Consider the following 23375-nt stretch of genomic DNA (forward strand, 5'->3'; position numbering starts at 1 on the left):
CACACACAGCCACACTCACCGGGCAGAGAGCAGTCCGGTTCATTCCGGCAGGTGAACCAGAGACGGAAATCCGAGTGGATTCTCTCCCCCGATTCCGTCACCATCATTGGGACAGGTTTTCCTGCTTCCTCGCAGGGACCTTCTTCCCTCGGAGCCGTGGGCCCAGCCGCGTTGATGACTTGGAGGAAGAAGAATGTTGTCGTTCACGTTTTAAAGTCTGTCCGGTTACTGTATGTAAGTTGGTCGCTATCTGCCCGGGAGTGTGTGACAGGACGGTGTGGAGGGAGCTTCACTCTGTATCTGACCCCGGGAGTGTGTGATGGGACGGTGTGGAGGGAGATTCACTCTGTGTCTGACCCGTGGAGTGTGTGATGGGACGGTGTGGAGGGAGTTTCACTCTGTGTCTGACCCCGGGCGTGTGTGATGGGACGGTGTGGAGGGAGATTCACTCTGTCTCTGACCCCGGGAGTGTGTGATGGGACGGTGTGGAGGGAGCTTCACTCTGTGTCTGACCCAGGGAGTGTGTGATGGGACGGTGTGGAGGGAGATTCACTCTGTGTCTGACCCCGGGAGTGTGTGATGGGACGGTGTGGAGGGAGATTCACTCTGTGTATGACCCCGGGAGTGTGTGATGGGACGGTGTGGAGGGAGCTTCACTCTGTATCTGACCCCGGGAGTGTGTGATGGGATGGTGTGGAGGGAGATTCACTCTGTGTCTGACTCTGGGAGTGTGTGATGGGACGGTGTGGAGGGAGCTTCACTCTGTGTCTGACCCCGGGAGTGTGTGATGGGATGGTGTGGAGGGAGATTCACTCTGTGTCTGACCCCGGGAGTGTGTGATGGGACGGTGTGGAGGGAGATTCACTCTGTATCTGACCCCGGGAGTGTGTGACAGGACGGTGTGGAGGGAGCTTCACTCTGTATCTGACTCCGGGAGTGTGTGATGGGACGGTGTGGAGGGAGTTTCACTCTGTGTCTGACCCCGGGCGTGTGTGATGGGACGGTGTGGAGGGAGATTCACTCTGTCTCTGACCCCGGGAGTGTGTGATGGGACGGTGTGGAGGGAGCTTCACTCTGTGTCTGACCCAGGGAGTGTGTGATGGGACGGTGTGGAGGGAGATTCACTCTGTGTCTGACCCCGGGAGTGTGTGATGGGACGGTGTGGAGGGAGATTCACTCTGTGTATGACCCCGGGAGTGTGTGACGGGACGGTGTGGAGGGAGCTTCACTCTGTATCTGACCCCGGGAGTGTGTGATGGGACGGTGTGGAGGGAGATTCACTCTGTATCTGACCCCGGGAGTGTGTGACAGGACGGTGTGGAGGGAGCTTCACTCTGTATCTGACTCCGGGAGTGTGTGACAGGACGGTGTGGAGGGAGCTTCACTCTGTATCTGACCCTGGGAGTGTGTGATGGGACGGTGTGGAGGGAGCTTCACTCTGTATCTGACCCCGGGAGTGTGTGATGGGATGCTGTGGAGGGAGCTTCACTCTGTGTCTGACCCCGGGAGTGTGTGATGGGACGGTGTGGAGGGAGCTTCTCTGTGTCTGACCCTGGGAGTGTGTGATGGGACGGTGTGGAGGGAGCTTCACTCTGTATCTGACCCCGGGAGTGTGTGATGGGATGGTGTGGAGGGAGCTTCACTCTGTATCTGACCCCGGGAGTGTGTGATGGGACGGTGTGGAGGGAGCTTCACTCTGTGTCTGACCCCGGGAGTGTGTGATGGGACGGTGTGGAGGGAGCTTCACTCTGTGTCTGACCCCGGGAGTGTGTGATGGGATGCTGTGGAGGGAGCTTCACTCTGTGTCTGACCCCGGGAGTGTGTGACAGGACAGTGTGGAGGGAGCTTCACTCTGTGTCTGACCCCGGGAGTGTGTGACGGGACGGTGTGGAGGGAGCTTCACTCTGTATCTGACCCCGGGAGTGTGTGACAGGACGGTGTGGAGGGAGCTTCACTCTGTGTCTGACCCCGGGAGTGTGTGATGGGACGGTGTGGAGGGAGCTTCACTCTGTATCTGACCCCGGGAGTGTGTGACGGGACGGTGTGGAGGGAGCTTCACTCTGTGTCTGACCCCGGGAGTGTGTGATGGGACGGTGTGGAGGGAGCTTCACTCTGTATCTGACCCCGGGAGTGTGTGATGGGACGGTGTGGAGGGAGCTTCACTCTGTATCTGACCCCGGGAGTGTGTGATGGGACGGTGTGGAGGGAGCTTCACTCTGTATCTGACCCCGGGAGTGTGTGATGGGATGCTGTGGAGGGAGCTTCACTCTGTGTCTGACCCCGGGAGTGTGTGATGGGATGCTGTGGAGGGAGCTTCACTCTGTGTCTGACCCTGGGAGTGTGTGATGGGACAGTGTGGAGGGAGCTTCACTGTGTCTGACCCTGGGAGTGTGTGATGGGATGCTGTGGAGGGAGCTTCACTCTGTCTCTGACCCCGGGAGTGTGTGATGGGACGGTGTGGAGGGAGCTTCACTGTGTCTGACCCTGGGAGTGTGTGATGGGACGGTGTGGAGGGAGATTCACTCTGTATCTGACCCCGGGAGTGTGTGATGGGACGGTGTGGAGGGCGTTTCACTCTGTGTCTGATCCCGGGAGTGTGTGACAGGACAGTGTGGTGGGAGCTTCACTCTGTATAGAAACATTGACAGAAACATAGAAAACCTACAGCACAATACAGGCCCTTTGGCCCATAATGGTGTGCTGAATGTACTTACTTTAGAAATTAACTAGGTTTCCCCATAGCCCTCTATTTTTTGAAGCTCCATGTACTTATCCAAAAGTCTCTTAAAAGACCCGATCGTATCCACTTCTACCACCGTTGCTGGCAGCTCATTCCACGCACTCACCACTCTGAGTAAAAAAAACTTACCCCTGACATCTCCTCTGTACCTACTTCCAAGCACCTTAAACCTGTGCCTTCTTATGCTAGCCACTTCAACGCTGGAAAAAATCCTCTGACTATCCACACAGTCAATGCCACTCAACATCTTATACACCTCCATCAGGTCACCTCTCATCCTCCATCGCTCCAAGGAGAAAAGGCTGAGTTCACTCAACCTATTCTCATAAGGCATGCTCTCCAATCCAGGCAACATCCTTGTAAATCTCCTCTGCACCCTTTCTATAGTTTTCACATCCTTCCTGTAGTGAGGTGACCAGAATTGAACACAGTACTCCGTGGGGTCTGACCAGTGTCCTATATAGCTGCAACATTACCTCTCGGCTCTTAAACTCAATCCCATGATTGATGAAGGCCAATGCACCATATGCCTTCTTAACCACAGAGTCAACCTGTGCAGCTGCTTTGAGTGTCCTATGGACTCGGACCCCAAGATCCCTTTGATCCTCCACACTGCCAAGAGTCTTACCATTAATACTATATTCTGCCATCATATTTGACCTACCAAAATGAACCACCTCACACTTATCTGGGTTGAACTCCATCTGCCACTTCTCAGTCCAGTTTGCATCCTATCAATGCCCGCTGTAACCTCTGACAGCCTTCCACAATATCCACAACACCCCCAACCTTGGTGTTATCAGCAAACTTACTAACCCATCCCTCCACTTCCTCATCCAGGTCATTTATAAAAATCACGACGAGAAAGGGCCCCAGAACAGATCCCTGAAGCACACCATCAGTCACATCCTGAAAAATTCAATCAGGCTTGTAAGGCATGACCTGCCTTTGACAAAGCCATGCTGACTATTCCTAATCATATTATGCTTCTCCAAATGTTCATAAATCCTGCCTCTCAAGATCTTTTCCATCAATTTACCAGCTACTGAAGTAAGACTCACTTCCAAGGTCATCTCTACTCTCTTTCTTGAATAAAGGAACAACACCTGCAACCCTCCAATTCTCCAGAACCTCTCCCGTCCTCATTGATGATACAAAGATCATTGCCAGAGGCTCAGCAATCTCCTCTCTCGCCTCTCACAGTAGCCTGGGTTACATCTCATCCAGTCCCGGCGACTTATCCATTTTGATGCTTTCCAAAAGCTCCAGCACATTCTCTTTCTTAATATCTACATGCTCAATCTTTTCAGTCCACTGTAAGTCATCCCTACAATCACCAAGATCCTGACCACAGGTGTGTGTGATGGGACGGTGTGGAGGGAGATTCACTCTGTGTCTGACCCCAAGAGTATGTGGAGGGAGCTTCAATGTTTTGGAGTGATTGCTCTGGATTCTGCCTGGTGGGAGTGGGCATTGGGTACCCTCTCGAATGGAACAGTCTGCAGGACACACTCACTTTGAGTGAAGGCGCTGACGAGGTGCCGGTGCCAATGCCGCAGGAGGTGACAGTTGTTCAACACCAGCCAGCGGCCTTTGCTCATTGCCATTCGCATCTCTCGGAGAATTTCTTCCGTCTGATCGTCCGATCCCAGAGAAATGATTCGCACTTTGTTCTGAAACGCAGGTGGATGAGCCCCCAGTGACTTCCCAGTGTTGTAGGAGCTCAGCTGCAAATCAAAATTACGCCACCTTCCTCCTACCCCGCACACATTGAGCAGAGAACCAAGTGTACTGGGGTAAGCCAAGCTGCTTGGGATTCAGGCGGATAATATAAAACCCGGGGAAGGCAGTACGGGCCCTTTGGCCCACAATGTTGTGCCAAACTTTTAACGTATTCCAAGATAAATGTAACCCTTTCCTCCCACACAACCCTACACTTTTCTATCATCCATATGCCTATCTAAGAGTCTCTTAAATGTCCTGAATGTATCTGCCTCTACTACCACCCCTGGCAGGGCGTTCCATGTACCCTGTGTAAAAATAACTCTGACATCACCCCCCCCCCACCCCAGTACTTTCCTCCAATTGCCTTATATTGTAAGACCATAAGACAAAGGAGCAGAATTAGATAGGAGTACTGCACAGATGCAGTAGGTGTTCCAGACATCCAACAAGCAGCTTCAAAACCCAGTCTCCATAAACGACGGGGACTATCTAGTGGAGTGGTCGTCATCAGAGTGGTGAGGCTTTGGCTCAACAGGGCTTCAGCGAGAACAGGCAGAGGCAAGGTAAACAGCCAAGTTCATTCCTTATTTCTATTTAAATCTTGAGAGAATGGCAGTATGTTTAAGAGGCAGTGTTCTGTTCTGGGTGTCAGATTGGGATATCCAGGAGACTCCCAGACTTTCTGATGGCCACGTCTGCGCCAGGTGCATCGAGATGATCTCCTTAGGGACCGTGTTAGGGAACTGGAGCTGCAGCTCGATGATGTTTGGCTTGTTAGGGAAAGTGAAACAGTGATAGACAGGAGGTACTGGAGGCTACAGGAGACAGATAAATGGGTGATTATCAGGAGAGAGAAGGGAGAGCATCAGACAGTGGAGAGCACCCCTGTGGCTGTCCCCCTCAACAATAAGTACTCCACTGTGAGTACTATTTGGGGAGACTACCTACCAGGGGAAGCAACAGTGGCCGTGGCTCTGGCACTGAGTCTGGCCCTGCGGCTCAGAAGGGTAGGGAATGGAAGAGGATGGCAGCAGTAATAGGTGACTCTATAGCTAGTGGGACAGATAGGTGATTCTGTGGACGCGAGAAAGAAACATGGATGGTAGTTTGCCTCTCAGGTGCCAGGGTCCAAGATGTTTCTGATCGTGTCCACAATATCCTGAAAAGGGAGGGTGAGCAGTCAGAAGTTGAGGTACATATTAGTACCAATGACAAGGAAGGAAAAGGGAGGAGGTCGTGAAAACAGAATACAGGGAGTAGGAAGGAAGCTGAGAAACAGGACCTCAAGGGTAGTAATCTCGGGATTGCTGCCTGTGTCGCATGATAGTGAGGATAGGAATAGAATGAGGTTGCAGATAAATGTGTGGCTGAAGAATTGGAGCAGGGGACAGGGATTCAGATTTCTGTACAGTTGGGACCTCTTCTGGGGCAGGTGTGACCTGTACAAAAGGGACCGGTTGCACTTGAATCTGAGGGGGGCCAATATTCTTGCAGGCAGGTTTACTAGAGCTGTTGGGAGTGGTTTAAAGTAACATGGCAGGGGGATAGGATGGAGCTGAGGATGAGCCAGTAGGTTTAGAAGCAGATGATGGGTGTAACATGAATGTGAGGAAGGACAAGCCAATGACTGGGTACAAATACAGACAGAGCAAACAGTTAAATTGTACCATGGAGGCAAAATTCAAAAGGGTGAGTAATGCAGGACTGAAGCTGCTGTATTGAAATGTGCGTAGCATTCGGAATAAGGTGGGAAAACACATGGCACAATTAGAGATTGGTTGATATGACATTGAAGGCATCACTGAGTTGTGGGTGAAAGAAGGCTATAGTTAGGAGCTTGATGTCAAAGGGACATGCAGATAGGCATAGATGGTGGTGTGGCTCTGTTGATAAGAGATGGAATTACATCTCTAGAAAGAGGTGACATAGGGTCCGAGAATGTGGAATCTTTGTGGGTGGAGTTAAGAAACTGCAAGGGTGAAAACACCATTATGGGAATCATATACAGGCCTCCTGATGGTAACCAAGAAGTGGAGTTGAGATTGCAAAGGGAGCTGGAAAAGGCGTGTGATAAGGGTGATGTCACAATTGTGATGGGCGACTTCAATATGCAAGGGGATTAGGAAAATCAGGTTCATGTCAGATGGCAAGAGAGGGAATTTGTTGAATGCCTACGAGATGGCTTTTTAGAGCTGCTTGTGTTTGAGCCTACTCAAGGAAAGGCTATCTTAGGTGTTTTGTAATAATCCAGATTTTATTAGGGAGCTTAATATAAAAGAACCCTGAGGAGGCAGTGATGATAAAATGATTGAATTCATACTGCAGTTTGAGAGGGAGAAGCATAAGTCACACGTATCAGTATCACAATGGGATAAAGGAAATTACAGAGGCATGAGAGAGGAGCTTTCCCAGGTGGATTGGAGGAGGATGCTGGCAGGGATGACGGCAGAGCAGAGGTGGCTGATGTCTCTGGGAATAGTTCACAAGGCGCAGGATAGGTATGTCCCACAGAAGTAGTTGTTCTCAAATGGCAGGAGTAGGTAACTGTGGCTGACAAGGGAGGTTAGGGACTTCATAAAACCCAATGAAAGGACATATAAGGGAACAAAAGTGAGTGGGAAGTTGGATGATTAGGAAGTTTTAAAAATCCAACAAAAGGCAACAGAACATCTTTAAGAAAGGAAAAGATGAAATATGAGGGCAAACTAGCCAATAATATAAAGACTATAAGACATAGGAGCAGAATTGGGCCATGTGGCCCATCGAGTCTGCACCACTATTCAACAATGGCTGACCCCTTGTTGCCCTCCTCAACCTTATTTCCTGGCCTTTTGCCTGGAACCTTTGATGCTGTGTCCAATCAAGAACCTATCAAGCTCTGACTTAAATACACCCAATGACCTGGCCTCCACAGCTGCCTCTGGTAACAAATTCCAGAAATGCCTCTGGCTAAAAAAAGTTTTCCACATTTCTCTTTTAAATGGATGCCCCTCTATTGTGAGGCTGTGCCTTCTTGTTCTATACTCCTCCACCATGGGAAACATCTACTCTGTCTCGGCTTTTCAACATTTGGAAGGTTTCATTGAGATCCCCCCCATCCTTCTGAATTCCAGCGAGTACAGACCCAGAGCCATCAAACAGTCCTCACTTGATAACCCTTTCATTTCCGGAATCATCCTTATGAACCTCCTCTGAATCCTCTCCAATGCCAGCACATCTTTTCTCAGATGAGGGGCCCAAAACTGTTCACACTACTCAAGGTGAGGCCTCACCAGTGCCTTATAAAGCCTCAGCATCACATCCTTGCTCTTGTATTCTAGACCCCTTGAAATGAATTCTAACATGGCATTTGCCTTCCCCACCACCGACTCAACCTGCAAGTTAACCTTTCAGGTGTTCTGCACAAGTCCCTTTGCATCTCAGATTTTTGGATTTTCTCCCCATTTAGAAAATAGTCTGCACATTTATTTCTACTACCAAAGTGCTGACCATGCATTTTCCAGCATTGTATTTCATTTGCTACTTTCTTGCCCATTCTCCTAATCTGTCTAAGTCCTTCTGCATCCTACCTGTTTCCTCAACACTACCTGCCCCTCCACCAATCTTCGTATCACCTGCAAACTTGGTAACAAAGCCATCTATTCCATCATCTAAATCGTTTATAGACAGCATAAAAAGAAGCGGTCCCAATACCGACCCCGCGGAACCCCACTAGTCACTGGCAGCCAACCAGAAAAAGATCTTTTTATTCCCACTCGCTGCCTCCAACCAATTGGCCAGTGCTCTAATCATGATTGTAACTTTATTGTAATACCATGGGCTCTTAACTTGCTAAGCAGCCTCGTGTGTGGCATTTTGTCAAAGGCCAAATATAAGGAGATTACTTGTAATCTCCTCAAAGAATTCCAACAGGTTAATCAGGCAAGATTTTCCCTTAAGGAAACCACGCTGTCTTGGTCCTCTCTTGTCCTGTGCCACCAAGTAGTCCAGAACCTCATCCTAATGGCAAGATACTAAACGCTTTTTCACTTGTACAAAGAGTAAAAGGGAGGTGAGAGCTGATATTGGACCACCAGAAAATTATGCTGGTGAGGTAGTAATGGGGGACAAAGAAATGGTGCATGAACTTAGTAAGTACTTTGCATCGGTCTACACTGTGGAAGACACTAGCAGTGTGCCAGAAGTCCGTGAATGTCAGGAAGCAGGAGTGAGTGCCATTGCTATTACAAAGGAAAAAGTGCTGGGGAAACTCAAAGGTCTTAAGGTGGATAAGTCACCTGGACCAGGTCCCAGAGAGAGACTACATCCCAGAGTACTGAGAGAGGTTGCTGAAAGGATAACGGATGCATCAATCATGATCTTTCAAGAATCACTTGATTCTGGCGTGGTCCTGGAGGACTGGAGAATTGCAAATGTCACTCCACTCTTTCTGAAGGAAGGAAGGCAAAAGAAAGGAAATTAGAGGCCAGTTAGTCTAAATTCAGTGGTTTAGGGGTACTTGGAGGTTAATGATAAAATAAGTCATTGATAAAATCAACATGGTTTCTGTAAAGGGAAATCTTGCCTGACAAATCTGTTGAGTTCTTCGAGGAAGTAACAGACAGGATGGACAAAGGAGAGGATTTTCAGAAGGTATTTGATAAGGTGCCTCACATGAGGCTCCTTAAGAAGATAAAATCTTAAGTCACAGGGAACTTGCTGGTGTAGATAGAGGAATGGCTGCCAGGCGGGGGCAGCGAGTGGGAATAAAAGGGACTTTTTCTGGTTGGCTGCCAGTGACTAGTGATATTCCTTGGGGGTCAGGGACAGCTACTTTTCATTTTGTTTGTCAATGATTTGGATAATGGAATTGATGGTTTTATGGCAAAGTTTGTGGATGATACGCAGATAGGTGGAGGGGTAGGTAATGCTGAGGAAGCAATGTGATTGCAGCAGGACTTAGACAAATTGGAAGAATGGGCAAAAAAGTGACAGATCGAATACAGTGTTGGGAAATGTATGATAATGCATTTTGGTAAAAGGAATAATAGTGGACTATTATCTAAATGGGGAGAAAATTCAAACATCAGAGGTGCAGAGGGACTTGGGAGTCCTCATACAAGACTCCCAGGTTAATTTACAAGTTGAGTCTCCGGTAAAGAAGGTAAATGCAATGTTGGCATTTATTTCAAGGGGAATACAATATAAAAGCAAGGAGATAATGCTGAAACGTTTTGAGAAACTAGTCAGGCCACACTGAGTATTGTCAACAGTTTTGAGCTCCACATCTCAGAAAGGATGTATTGTTATTAGAGAGAGTCCAGAGGAGGTTCACAAAGATAATTCTGGGAACAAAGGGGTTAACATATTGCAGCTTTTGGCCTGTACTGACTAGAATTTAGAAGAATGAGGGGGGATCTCATTGAGACTTACTGAATATAGATAAGGTGAATGTGGAGAGGATGTTTCCTATGGTGGGGTATATCCAGAACTAGAGGGCACAGCCCCAAAAGCCCCAGACCTGATCGTTTGAATGACCTAATTCTGCTCCTATGTCTTGAAATGAATGCTAACATTGCATTTGCCTTCTTGAGCACAGGCTCAACCTGCAGATTAACCTTCAGGGGATCCTGCACAAGGACTCCCAAGTCCCTTTGTGCCTCAGGTTTTTGAATTTTCTCTCCGTTTAGATAATAGTCAACCCTTTCATTTCTTCTACCAAAGTGCATGACCGTACATTTCCTGACACTGTATTGCATCTGCCACTTCTTTGCCCATTCTCCTAATCTGCCTCGGTCCTTCTGCAGTCTCTCTACTTCCTTAAAACTACCTGCCCCTCCACCTATCTTTGTATTGTTTGCAAACTTTGTTACAAAGCCTTCAATGCTGTCATCCAAGTTATTGATATATAACATACAAAGAACCGGTCTCAAACAGACCCCTGTGGAACATCACTAGTCACCACAGCTAAACGCAAAAGGCTCCCTTTATTCCCATGCTTTGCCTCCTGCCAATCAGCCACTGCTAGAATCTTTCCTGTCATACCATGGACTCGTAACTTGTTAAACAGTCTCATGTGTGGCACCTTGTCAAGTGCCTTCTGAAAATCCAAGTACACAACATCAACTGATTCTCCTTTGTTTACCCTGCTTGTTATTTCTTCAAAGAATTCCAACAGATTTGTCAGGTGAGATTTTCCCTTGATCAAGCCATGCTGACTATAGTCTATTTTATCATGTGCCTCCAAGTACCCTGAAACTACCTCCTTAAAAACCACTTTCCCAACCCCTGACGTCAGACCAACTGGCCTACAGTTTGCTTTCTTTTGCCTCTCTCCCTTCTTGAAGAGTGGAGGGACATTTGCCCTATTAGGCATTTCTGCCCTGGGAAAAAGATCTCTGATTGTTCACTCGATCTGTGCCTCTTATCATCCTGTACAACTCTGTTAAGTCACCTCTCATCTTCCTTCACTACAAAGAGGAAAGCCTTAGTTCACTTCACCTATCCTCATAGGACATGCTGTCTAATCCAGGCAGCGTCCTGGAAAATCTCCTCTGCATCTTTGAAGGTTCCACACCTCCAGGACCCTGTGGGAGATGTAGTCCCATCACGACCAGAGTAGTTGCTCTGAACTTGGTCCTGACCTCTGGTGACCCTCACCCTTCCTCCAGTGACCACCCACCTGCATGTGTTGCTCAGCCGCTGCCTGCCTGATCCAGTAGAAGGGATGGGTGGACAGGTTGACTGAGTTATCCTGGGGCATCAGGAACATGATGGGCACCATCTGTTTGCTGTAGGTGGAAAGGAAGGAGACGGTCATCCACAGGTTCCTGCGGAGGGCACCTCCCAGAATACTAGTCACCACCTCCTCCATCACCAGACTCAGGGTGTTGGGCTTGAAGAGCCGCCACAGGATGGCTTTTTGGAAGGTGTTGAGGTGGCTGAAGCTGGTGCACGGGACGGTGCTGATCACCGTGCAGGGGAGCTGGAAGTACTCCTGCCACTGGGTGCCTTGTCTGACCAGCGAGTCCCGCAGGCTGTGAAAGGCGGGCAGGAGTTCAAGGACAGCGCAGCTCCTCCACACCTCGTCGCTGATCCAGGTGGGACGGCTATGGGGATAGTACAGTAGCCCGTCGCCCAGCTCCAGGTCCTGGGTACCCTTCAGGAAGAGCTCCCACTCCACTGGTGTCATCATGTTGAACACCTTCATGTAGCCGATAACCACCAGGAATCGGTAGAGACGAGCATGACTGGTGAACATGCAGCAACGGAAGTGGCTGTAGATGTGGGAGATGAGGTAGTCCATCAGGTCCATGTAGTGCTCCTTGCAGCTGCCTGTGCCTGGGGGGTAATGGGGGGCACTCAGCTGGCGGCTCGAGAGGGCGGCCCTCACCACATTCATGAAGCCAGTTTTGGAGAAGAAGTAGAAGGTGCTGAGGTGTGAGATGTGGACAAGTGCCCAGTACATCTCAGAGCCGATGTTGGAGATCACCACGTAAGGGTTGTCCATGGCTGCACTGGGATTGTCTGCTTTGCCCAGAGCATTGAGCTTACTGCGAATCTCCATCTTGGCACTCTGGCTCTGCAGCGCCTCCTCATGGATGGTTGGGTTGTTGAGCAAACTGGTGGCTGTCTTGATGACCTTGTCCATTAGCTCCTCCTGCCAGTGGAGACAGGTACAAACATTAGTAATCAGTGCTGACCCAGGAGCCAAAGACTCAGGCAGCCGCAGTACAAGTAGGGTACAGATCTGTTTTAGACCCCCCAGTGGTAAAAGACACCAAGGAGCAGATAGGGAGGTAGATTCTGGAATGGTGCTGTAATAACAGGAATGTTGTGATGGGTGATTTTAACTTTCCTAATATTGACTGGCATCTCCTTAGCGCAAGGGGTTTGAATGGGGTGGAGTTTATTAGATGTGTTCAGGAAGGTTTCCTGACACAATATGTAGATAAGCCAACTAGAGGAAAGGCTGTACTTGATCCGGTATTGGGAAATTAACCTGGTCAGGTGTTGGATCTCTCAGTGGGAGAGTGTTTTGGAGAAAGTGATCTATCTCCTTTACCATAGCACTGTTCAGGGAACATTAGCATGGCGTTCTGCAGAGGTATGTTCCATGGAGGCAGGGAAAGCATGGTAGGGTTTAAGAACCATGGTGTACAAAGGATGTAGAAAATCTAGTTAAGAAGAAAAGCTTATGAAAGTTCTAGAAACTAGGTACTGTCAGAGCTCTAAAAAACTACAAAGGTGCCAGGAAGGAGCTTAAGAATGAAATTAGGAGAGCTCGATGGGGCCACGAGAAGGCCTTGGTGAGCAGGATTAAGGAAAACCTTGAGTCAATCTACATGTATGTGAAGAGCAAGAGGATGAGATGTGAGAGAAAGAGTGACAGTGTAAAAGTGTGTATGGAACCAGAGGAGGTTGTGGAGGTACTTAATAAATACTTTGCTTCAGTATTGTTAAGGGAAACAGAGAAACGGCAGAAGAATTTAATGAGTACTTTAGATCTGTTTTCACTAAGGAAGACAGAAGCAATCTCCCAGATATATGGATGGGCCAAGGACATAGGGTAACAGAGGAAATGAAACAGATTGACATTAGGAAGGAAACGGTGATGAGTAGACTGATGGGACTGAAGGCTGACAAATCCCCAGGTCCAGATGGTCTGCATCCTAGGGTACTAAAGGAAGTGGCCCTGGAAATTACGGATGCATTGGTAATCATTTTCCAATGTTCCTTAGATTCAGGATCAGTTCCTGAGGATTGGAGAATGGCTAATGTTATCCCACTTTTTAAGAAAGGAGGGAGGGAGAAAACAGAGAACTATCAACCTGTCAGCCTGCCATCGGTGGTGGGAAAGATGCTAGAGTCCATTATTAAGGATGAAATAGTGGCATATCTAGATAGCAGTGATAGGATTGGGCCGAGCCAGCATGGATTTACCAAGGGTAAATCATGCTTGACTAATCTGTTGGAGTTTTTTGAGGATGTAACCATGGAGATCCAGTGGATGTAGTGTACCTCGATTTTCAGAAGGCATTTGATAAGGTCCCACACAGAAGATTGGTGGGTAAAATCAAAGCTCAGGGCATCGGGGGGAAGGCATTGACATGGATAGAAAATTGGTTGACAGATAGAAAGCAAAGGGTAACGGTGAATGGGTGTTTCTCGGAATGGCAGGTGGTGACTAGTGGGGTGCCACAGGGCTCGGTATTGGGACCACAGCTGTTTACCATTTACGTTAACGATTTGGATGAAGGCATAGAAAATAACATCAGCAAATTTGCTGATGATACTAAGCTGGGTGGCAGTGTGACATGTGATGAGGATGTTAGGAGAATTCAGGGTGACTTGGATAGGCTGGGTGAGTGGGCAGATACTTGGCAGATGGCGTTTAATGTGAATAAGTGTGAGGTTATCCACTTTGGGAGTAAGAACAGGAAGGCAGATTATTATCTGAATGGTGTAGAGTTGGGTAAGGGAGAAATACAAAGAGATCTCGGAGTCCTTGTTCATCAGTCACTGAAGGTGAATGAGCAAGTGCAGCAGGCAGTGAAGAAGGCTAATGGAATGTTGGCCTTTATTACAAAGGGAATTGAGTACAAGAGCAAGGAAATCCTCTTGCATTTGTACAGAGCCCTGGTGAGACCACACCTGGAGTATTGTGTACAGTTTTGGTCTCCAGGGTTAAGGAAGGAGATCCTGGCTGTAGAGGAAGTGCAGCGTAGATTCACGAGGTTAATTCCTGGGATGTCTGGACTGTCTTACGCAGAGAGGTTAGAGAGACTGGGCTTGTACACGCTGGAATTAAGGAGATTGAGAGGGGATCTGATTGAAACATATAAGATTATTAAGGGATTGGACAAGATAGAGGCAGGAAATATGTTCCAGATGCTGGGAGAGTCCAGTACCAGAGGGCATGGTTTGAGAATAAGGGGTAGGTCATTTCGGACAGAGTTAAGGAAAAACTTCTTCTCCCAGAGAGTTGTGGGGGTCTGGAATGCACTGCCTCGGAAGGTAGTGGAGGCCAATTCTCTGGATGCTTTCAAGAAGGAGCTAGATAGGTATCTTATGGATAGGGGAATCAAGGGATATGGGGACAAGGCAGGAACCGGGTATTGATAGGAATTGATCAGCCATGATCTCAAAACTTTTGAAAAGCATCAGAGTGAACTTGGGGTCTGAGTCCATAGGACGCTCAAAGCATGGTAGGGTTGACTCTGCACAGGTTGACTCTGTGGTTAAGAAGGCGTATGGTGTATTGGCCTTCATCAATCGTGGAAATGAGTTTAGGAGCCGAGAGGTAATGTTGCAGCTATATAGGACCCTGGTCAGACCCCACTTGGAGTACTGTGCTCAGTTCTGGTCACCTCACTACAGGAAGGATGTGGAAAACATAGAAAGGGTGCAGAGGAGATTTACAAGGACGTTGCCTGGATTGGGGAGCATGTCTTACGAGAATAGGTTAAGGGAACTTGGAGCAATGGAGGATGAGAGGTGACCTGATAGAAGTGTATATGATGAGGAACATTGATCATATGGACAGTCAGTGGCTTTTTTGCAGGGCTGAAATGGCTAACACAAGGGGGCATAGTTTTAAGGTGCTTGGAAATAGCTACGGAGGGGATGTCAGGGGTAAGTTTTTCACACAGAGAGTGGTGGGTGTGTAGAATGCACTGCCAGTGAAGTGGTAGAGTAGATGCAATAAGGTCTTTTAAGAGACTCTTAGATAGGTACATGGAGCTTAGAAAAATAGAGGGCTACGCAGTAGGGAAATTCTAGGCAGCTTCTAGAATAGGTTACATGGTTAGCACAACACTGTGGGCCGAAGGGCCTGTAGTGTGCTGTAAATGTCTATGTTCTATGTTCAGATCCCCTGAATATGGTACAAATACCCCAGAGACACATCACAAATCCCCACGGTAAGGGCATCCCATTAGAGGATCCTTATAACAAGTGAATGGTGCCCAACGATCCTGAGCTACTGTGTTACTGACCCTCCCTTCTTCCATCGTTATAAGAGCAGAATTAGGCCATTTGGCCCTTTGAGTCTGCTCCGCCATTTCATTATGGCTGATTGATTATCCCTCTCAACCTGATTCTCCAGCCTTCTCCCCGTAACCTTTGATGTTCTCAGTAATAAAGAACCTCCCTCAGTTACAAATGATGCCATTGAACTTGACCCTTATCTGAGGTCAGAGGTCCTGCGTGTGTGGGGTCAGGGGTCGGGTGCAGCTTCACTCTAACACGGACCTGGGTGACTTGGAGTTGGTGTTGCAGGTACATGGTGTCCATCTGATGAGTGCGGCTGAGGTCTTCCACTCGTGCCCTCTCGAAATACAGAACTTCCTTCAGGAACAGCTCCTGCAGTGCCGATGGACTGATGGTCAGGTCGATCACTCTCACCAGCTTCAGCATGGCTGGGTCCATCTCTGGAGAGGTTTAGTTAATTAGAGATACAGTGCAAGAGAGGCCCTTACAGCCCAATGAGTCACACCGCCCTACAATCCAACTATTTAACCCTGGCCTAATCATGGGACAAGTTACAAAGACCAAAGCAGTATGTGGGAGAAAAACAGATCACCCGGAGGAAATCCACGTGCTTTCAGAGACGCTGGAAATGAACTCTGACGCTCTAAGCTGTAATAGTGTTGCTGAACTGCTGTGTGGAAAAGAGGTCAGTTCCTCAGTGGGGCAGCACCTGGACAACAGTTTAAAACCAGCCAGAGGCAGGGCCCAGAGATTCACAAGCCAGCGACGCAGTCTACCTTTCCCAGCTCCATCGCCACTCCAGCCATATCTGCCTGTTGTGAAAGAACTGAGGTGGCCAGAAAGGTAGGAGAGAGTATACCTGCTGTAGAGCCAGCTGTGACTCTGCACTTAAAGCCAGCTCGTGGATACTGTGGGGTTTCACCAGGACTGTCCTGTTCCACAACTTACCTCAGCCCAGATCCAAACTCACTACAAAGAGTTCATCCATGGTGAGGCGGCAGTGACTACACTGGACAGTGGCATCAAGGAGACTTGATAAAGCTGGGGTTAATGGACATCAAAGTGTTGGACTCCGACCCTCAACGATGCCTCCCACCCCACTACCACCAGTGAGAGCTGCAAGCAGGCATGAGCTGTTTCGTGGCTGGGGATGGAAACTACTTCTGGGACGACATCAGGGCCACCTTCACTGACCTCTGGCAGAAAAGCCCGTGATGGAGCAGCTGGGCCCAGACATACATCGAGGGACTCCTGCAGGGATGAGCTGGGACTGGGATAGCACATAAAAAATGCTGGAGCTCTCAGCAGGTCAGGAAGCATGGAACAGAATAAACAGTCAACATTTTGGGCCGAGACTCTTCATCTGGACTCGAAGGGCACCGAATCCAGATAGGAAGGTGGCAGGTATATGACTAGCCTCAGCCACGGATATCTCTGCTGACCAAGGCCCGACTTACAGGTCCTTTGACCCATTATGTTATGCTGATCCTTAACCTACACCAAGATCAATCTAACCCTTCCCTCCCACATAGCCCTCCATCTTCCTATCACCTAAGAGTCTCTTAAATGTCCCTAATGCATCTGCCTCAACCAGCATCCCTGGAAGGGCGTTTCATACACCCATCCCTCTCTGTGTTTACCCCTGACATCTGACATCCTCCCCTTACCGTTTTCTCCTGGTTTCTGCCCTGGACACTGAGTCCGGCCTCCAGCTGACCATTCTGAGGGAAACCAACGGGATGTATTGAGTTTCACCTGATACTTCACTGGTGAGGTGTGAGCTGATGGGAGGTAATTCATTAGACCTGCTGCACCCTCAGTTGTACCGGGGTGGCTGGTGCTGAATATATACAGGGCTGGCTTGAATGGTCCAGGTAGCTCTGGAGAATGGGTCCTCAGTGTTACAGCTGGGACGCGAGCCAGCCCCACAGTCCTAAACCATCACCCCTCCCAGCCACCTCAGCACCATGTAGGTCTGTGACCTTAGGATGGCGAAAGTTAGTCAAAGACTGCGATCACCTTGTGTTGGACTCTGCTCTGTCCTGCACAGGGAGATGTCCTCAAAGCCCCAATAACACCACCAGACGTGCAGGATGGCAGAAGCTGACGAGTGGGTTGTCCGTGTCTATTGTAGACAGATTCATGTGGGATCCCATGCTTCAGTGGGTGGGGGGGGTGGTGGTGAGGGTAGGGTAAGGTAAGGAGAGGGAGAAGTTGATTTCTTTGAGTGAGGCAGGATACACTGGGAGGACGGTGCTTCTGACCTGACTCGATGCTTTGGAGTGGCAGCGAGGTGCTGAGGTAGAGACGGAATGTTGGCTTGACGTGGACCCGAAGTGCCCCACAGGTGAGGTTCCAGCCATCCACAGCCACCTGCCAGCGACTGACCGCAAGGAAAGCCCTCAAGATGGGAGGGAACGGGCAGAGTTCAACGTTCGTGACCAAGACACCAATTCCTGAAAGTGTATTAGACATCTGTGAGTCTGACACCCCCCCATACACTGAACTATCTCCCCCTCTCCCCCACCTTTCCCGTCCCCCTCCACTCTCTTTCACCCTCCTTCTCTCTTTTTTCCTCCCTCTCCATCTGCCCCTCCTTGCACAGGGAGTGTTGTGTGCAGTTCTGGTCGCTAGGAAGAATGGTTCGGGACTGGGAAACTGAGCAATGTTACAGGCTTGTTTGGTGAGAGGTGGTGTACTGTTGAGGTAGGCGCTGGCAGCTCTCACCTTTGGGTGTTGGAGGTATGGTTGCTAAGCCCGCAGCCAACACCGAGGAGAGGAGTTTTCAGCGGCTGCTGGATGTGACCAACAGGTAACAGCCCAGTGAGGCAGATGGGATTTAATCCTGATGGAGTGGCCAGGCCAAACCAGCTGGACATCAATGGTACACTGCCCTTTGTTCTAGTCTCACATCCCCGCCCTGGGGCCAGTCACCCTTTCCTCTGCTGATGGACTCTGCACCCCCCTTCCCCTCTCTCACTCCCTCTATCTCACCCAGTACCTCCCCCTTCATTACAGCTGGAGCACCCAGTACGAGTTGGGCGCCCGATCTGCAGATTACGTTCTAGCGCTGATGGACCGAGTCGGAAGTGGTAGTTTCTGCCGAGAACTGACCGTTGAAGGCAGCTGTCAGCAGGAGGTGCTCAAGGCTGTCACTGGTGATGGAACAGACCCAGAGGTTGTTCAGTGGTTTTTCCTGTATCAGCTCCGGTGCCCAGTCGATGTCCCCACGGCCGTCCGTCAGTACGTCACCGGGTTCGTCCTGCGCCTCTGCTTCCATCACGGAGCCCTCCTCCACCAATCGTGCACCTTCAACTAAATTCACAGCAGAACCATGCCGTTCGTGAACATGACCACATTAGGAGAAAGTCCAACTCAGTTCTGGGTAGTGGGTGCCCAGCGAGGAGTGTGGTGGGCCACTCTCCTCTCACACAGCTAGACTACGGTAGATATGGGGAAACTGCTGCTGCAATGCAGGGGAGGGGAGGGGTGCCCAGGCCTGTGGTTGTGGTGGAGGATTCGCTGGGGAGTGGGAAGAGATAAGTGTTTCTGAGGCGGAGAGGCAGACTACAATGTGGGGAGGATAAGGGCCTGTACTCTCTCCAGTTAGAAGAATGGGGATCTCATGGAAGCCTATTGAAGCCTGAAAGGCTTAGATTGAGTGGATGTGGAGGGACTGTTTCCTATAGTGGGGAATTTAGGACCAGATGGCATAGCCTCAGAATAGAGAGATGTCCCTTTACAAAAGAGATGAGGAGGAATTTCTGAAGCCAAGGGTTGTGAATCTGTGGAACTGGTCAGGTCATTCAGGTTCTTGATTAATCAGCGTCACAGTTTACGGAGAGGCAGGAAAATGTTGACAGGGAAAATAAATCTACCATGATGGAATGGGGAAGCACGCTCGATGGCAGAATGGCCTAACCGTTCCTATGTCTTTTGGACGTGGCAGTGGATCTTTCCTCGAGGGACAGGCGGGGGAAGTGGAAGAGGGCGAGGGAGCTGAGCTGGCGACTGAGGAGTTACTGGGGTAAAGGGAAGCTGTCGGGCTGCTATGAGAGGTTGTTCGACAGAGGGCAGGGGAGCAGGGGCATGCCTGGAAAGCTGAGGGGAGAGAGAAGAGCCGGGCACAATTACCCTTTCTGGATTCCGAATGAAATCCAGTGCGGGTAAACGCAAGGACGGCACAGCATAACGCTTCACACCGCCACGGGATTAATGTCCGTTCTCCACGGGACCAAGTGGATTCCCTCGGGAGCTCTAGCTTCCTCCCGTATTCCAAACACGTGTGGGTTGGTGTTAGTGAATTCAGGGCAGGCTGTGTCGGCGCCGGAGCATAGCAATGCTTGCGGGCTGCGGTCAGCACAGTCTTTGGCCTGGAAACTACGGATTTCACTCTATGTTCCGATGTGACAAATAAAGTCAATTTTATCTCGTTCCCAGGACTGGGAAGGGCGTAGTCTTCCCCCACCCCCGCATTTCCGTCCCAACCCTTTACTCAAACTATTCCCATCCGGCCCTGCTCCAATTCTCAACACCCCCACCCACTAAATGATATTTACTTATTTAGAGATACAGTGTGTTCCAGCCCAGCAACCCCGGATTTAACCCTGGCCTAATGACAGGACAATTTACAATGACTGACCAGGACGTCTTGGAATGTGGAGCAAACGGAAGAAACGCACGCATTCCACCAGGAGAATTTACAAACTCCTTACAGAGGGCGCCAGAATTGAGCTCCGACTCCCTGAGCCGTATTACTGTTACACTAACTGCTAAACTACAGTAAATATATCTATAAACTACCTGAGCCTCCTAGCAGCTGCCGGTCCAGCCGTGGTCCGCCTCCAGCCTGCAGGACTCCCATCCAGATTCCAGTCTGCAGGTCGGGGTCGATGAACAGCGGCCAGGGGGGTGCGGCGTACTGGAGCTGGAGGCGAGCGATCAGGACGCTGATCCTGGCCGTGGCATTAACAGGAAGCTTGAGCTGGTTCCACTCCAGCTGTTCGCGCAGTGAACTCAGCGCGTCCAGCAGGAGGAAATTGTTCCGACTCCGGACGAAGGGACCAGGGGCGTCGGTGGGCTCCTCTCCTGCTGCTCGGGAGGAGGGGGACTCGTCAGCCAACGAGCCCAGCAGTTCCATCCGTGCGTCCCTGTGTTCCGTCTCCATTCTGCCGCTGTAACAGGCCGCTTTCCATTTCTCTAGTAACTCCTGCCGCGTCGTTTCCATGAAGGGTCCCAGGTAAGCAACGGCGGCCGCAGTTAGCAGACTGTCGCCTGAAGCAGTCATCCTGCGTTCCCGGCACTGCTTCAGGGCATCTTTCCAGTCAGACTGGTGGGGATAGAGGGATCGAATCAGCTGGTCGCTGCGCTCCAGTTCCCTCTGACGCTCCATCAGCTCGACTTGCGTCTGCCGCTGCTGCTCCTTCATCCTTCCCACCAGGTCCATTTCCTTTTGCCCCAAAAGCCTCAGAAGGCCCTCCTCGCTGATGTCCGTCAGAGATTCGGTGCCCACCAGATACCTCTCGCCGTCTTCCCGCAACAGATCCAGCAGGGCCGTCTTCATTTCGAAGGCGCGTTTCCGGGCCACCCCCAAGGTGGTCTGCGCCTCGTCGATCAGGGTCTGGAAACGGTTGATGAAGACGGGGCTGTATTCTCGGACCACCGCGGCATGGTAGTACACGGCCCGGATCCAGAGACTGAAGGATTCCGCCGCTCTGCTCGCCTCGCGGACCGCGGCCGGCTGCAGTTCCGGCCTGAGCACGATGCTCTCCAGGGTCCTGAAGATGTGATCCGGGATGTTCTCCTTGTCGTAGAATTCCAGATCCTACCGAGAGACACTCGGTGATATTCCCAATGCTTCCACCCGGGATCCCTAATCATTTCCCTCCAAACCTCCCTCCCTCCCTCCCCACCAGAGATCTCCAATCATACAACCATTCACCTCCCTCCAAACCTCCCTTTCCTCATCCTCCTACCCCCTTCCCTTCCTCTCTCAATCTCCTCCTCTCCCTCTCCACTATCCCTTCCCCCTCTCTATCCCTTCCCTCCACACTCTCCTCCCTCCCCTTTCCTTCTCAGTGCTCTCTCTGCTCGCCCCTTTCCATTCTATATCTATCCCTCCCTTCATGACCCATGATGTCTCTCCCCGCCTGCCTGCTCTCCCTCTCCACTCGGATCTTCCCACCTGTTCACCCTTTTCCCTCTCTTAATCTCCCTTTCCCGCCATTCCGCTCTCCCTCCCCTCATGACCCATGGTGTCGCTCTGTCTCGGGATTCCCCGTCTGCTCTTTTTCATCCTCTTCCTTAGTCCCCCTCATGATCCATGGTGTCACTCTATGTCCCGGGAGCCTTCGTTCTCCTCTCCATCTCTCTGTATTTCCATCAGCTGCGTCATCTCCCCTCTCTATCCACTCAATTTCTCCCCTGGGTTGTAGGTGGCCACTGACCTGGTAGAAGTTCGGCTGACTGAGCAACTGTTTCGCACTCTCCCATCCATCGGGCCTGCCGAACATCATGCACACGGTGTTCATCACCATCACCACGGAGTGCGGTGGTGCCCGGTAGGTCCGCACTTCATCGAGGTCACTGGAGCTCAGGGCCCTGAAGGCCTCCAACGCCGTCTCATAGAGAGGCTTGCCCTAGAATCAAGGCTACACTTAGAACATAGATAGTGCTGTACAGCACAGGACCGTACAACGCAGAACTCAGAACTGTGCAGTAAAGGACAGGCCCTTCAGCCCACAATGTTGTGCCGAACTAGTTAAATTAGTAATCAAGTGGCCAACTAAATTAGTCCCTTCTATCCTCAAATGTACGTATCCTTCTATTTCCTCACATTCATGTGGTGATTTAAACATCTCTTAGAAGTCCCTAATGTATCTGCCTCTGCCCCCACCCCAGGCAGCACATTCCATGCACCCACCACTCTGTTTAAAAAAAAAATTACCCCTCACATGTCCTTTGAAATTACCCCCTCTCACCATGCCCTCTGGTATTAGACACTTCAGCTCCAGGATAAAGACACTGTCTGTCTACTCTATCTATGTCTCTCAGAATCTGTGCGATCTCCTCTCAGCCTCTGGTGCTCCAGAAAAAAACCCAATCGAAGCTCTTAAGTTCTACAACCCCCCGTTATAGCTCATGCCCTCTAATCCCGATAAACCTCTTCTGCACCCTCTCCAAAGCCTCCACATCCTTCCTATAATGGGGTGACCAGAACTGTATGCAAAACTCCAAATGCAACGTAACTAGAGTTTTATAGAGTTGTAACATAACTTCATGACTTCTGAGCTCAATGCCTTTAGTAATAAAGGCAAGCATGCCCAAGCAATCTTTACCATCCTGCTGAATCATTTGACAACTTTCTCACATCTGACTGATCCCTTCCACCCACATAATGTCCCGGTTCTTGATGTCATAGCCGGGGGAGGGGTGGTGTAGTGGGGATAAGCTTCCACTACCTATTAAATGCTCCCAATGGATTGCATCTCAAATAGCCTTTGACAACCAAGTCCAGCTCTTGGCCTCACATGAGGCTTTGCTACTAAGCCCAGCGGAACCATTTCTACTGATAGGGAAAGGGGCAAAGTGGGTTATTGGTGCCTTAAAACCAGTCACTTTGGGCAGATGGGGCTCGTCAGCCATGATTGGCAGCTCATCTGGGAGAGGGGAACTCTGATCTCAAACCTTTGCTCCCTTGCAGATATACCCACTCATGGGGAAGGCTCCGGGAGTAAGCCCAGAGGGAAAATTCTGGAGCTGAAGTCCCTCAGGCAGTCCTACGTAGAGTTCAACACTGACTGGCAACCCTTGCAATGCTGCTGGTGCCAAATTCATTGGGGTTCATAAGTTGCTTGGAGAGAAGGCAATAGCTTGCTCTCCATATTGTACTGCCCTAGCTTGCGTGTAACTGGGACACTACATCCATGGTCGACCATAA

General features: G+C 50.0%; 1 protein-coding gene across 1 annotated transcript in view; it reads right to left on the minus strand.

Moving 5' to 3' along the window:
• Window positions 1–23375, minus strand: part of dnhd1 (dynein heavy chain domain 1) — a 66601-nt gene that overhangs the window by 18886 nt on the left and 24340 nt on the right. Inside the window, exons 7-14 of the mRNA XM_073041947.1 lie at window positions 21883–22074; window positions 20240–21260; window positions 18551–18751; window positions 17701–17892; window positions 15698–15876; window positions 11127–12104; window positions 4257–4413; window positions 20–178 (exon numbers count right to left, since the gene is read on the minus strand). Of these exons, the coding sequence (XP_072898048.1) occupies window positions 20–178; window positions 4257–4413; window positions 11127–12104; window positions 15698–15876; window positions 17701–17892; window positions 18551–18751; window positions 20240–21260; window positions 21883–22074 (3079 nt within the window). The remainder of the gene's footprint in view (window positions 1–19; window positions 179–4256; window positions 4414–11126; window positions 12105–15697; window positions 15877–17700; window positions 17893–18550; window positions 18752–20239; window positions 21261–21882; window positions 22075–23375) is intronic.

The sequence above is a fragment of the Hemitrygon akajei genome, chromosome 4 (assembly GCF_048418815.1).
Source record: "Hemitrygon akajei chromosome 4, sHemAka1.3, whole genome shotgun sequence".
NCBI classification, from domain to species: domain Eukaryota; kingdom Metazoa; phylum Chordata; class Chondrichthyes; order Myliobatiformes; family Dasyatidae; genus Hemitrygon; species Hemitrygon akajei.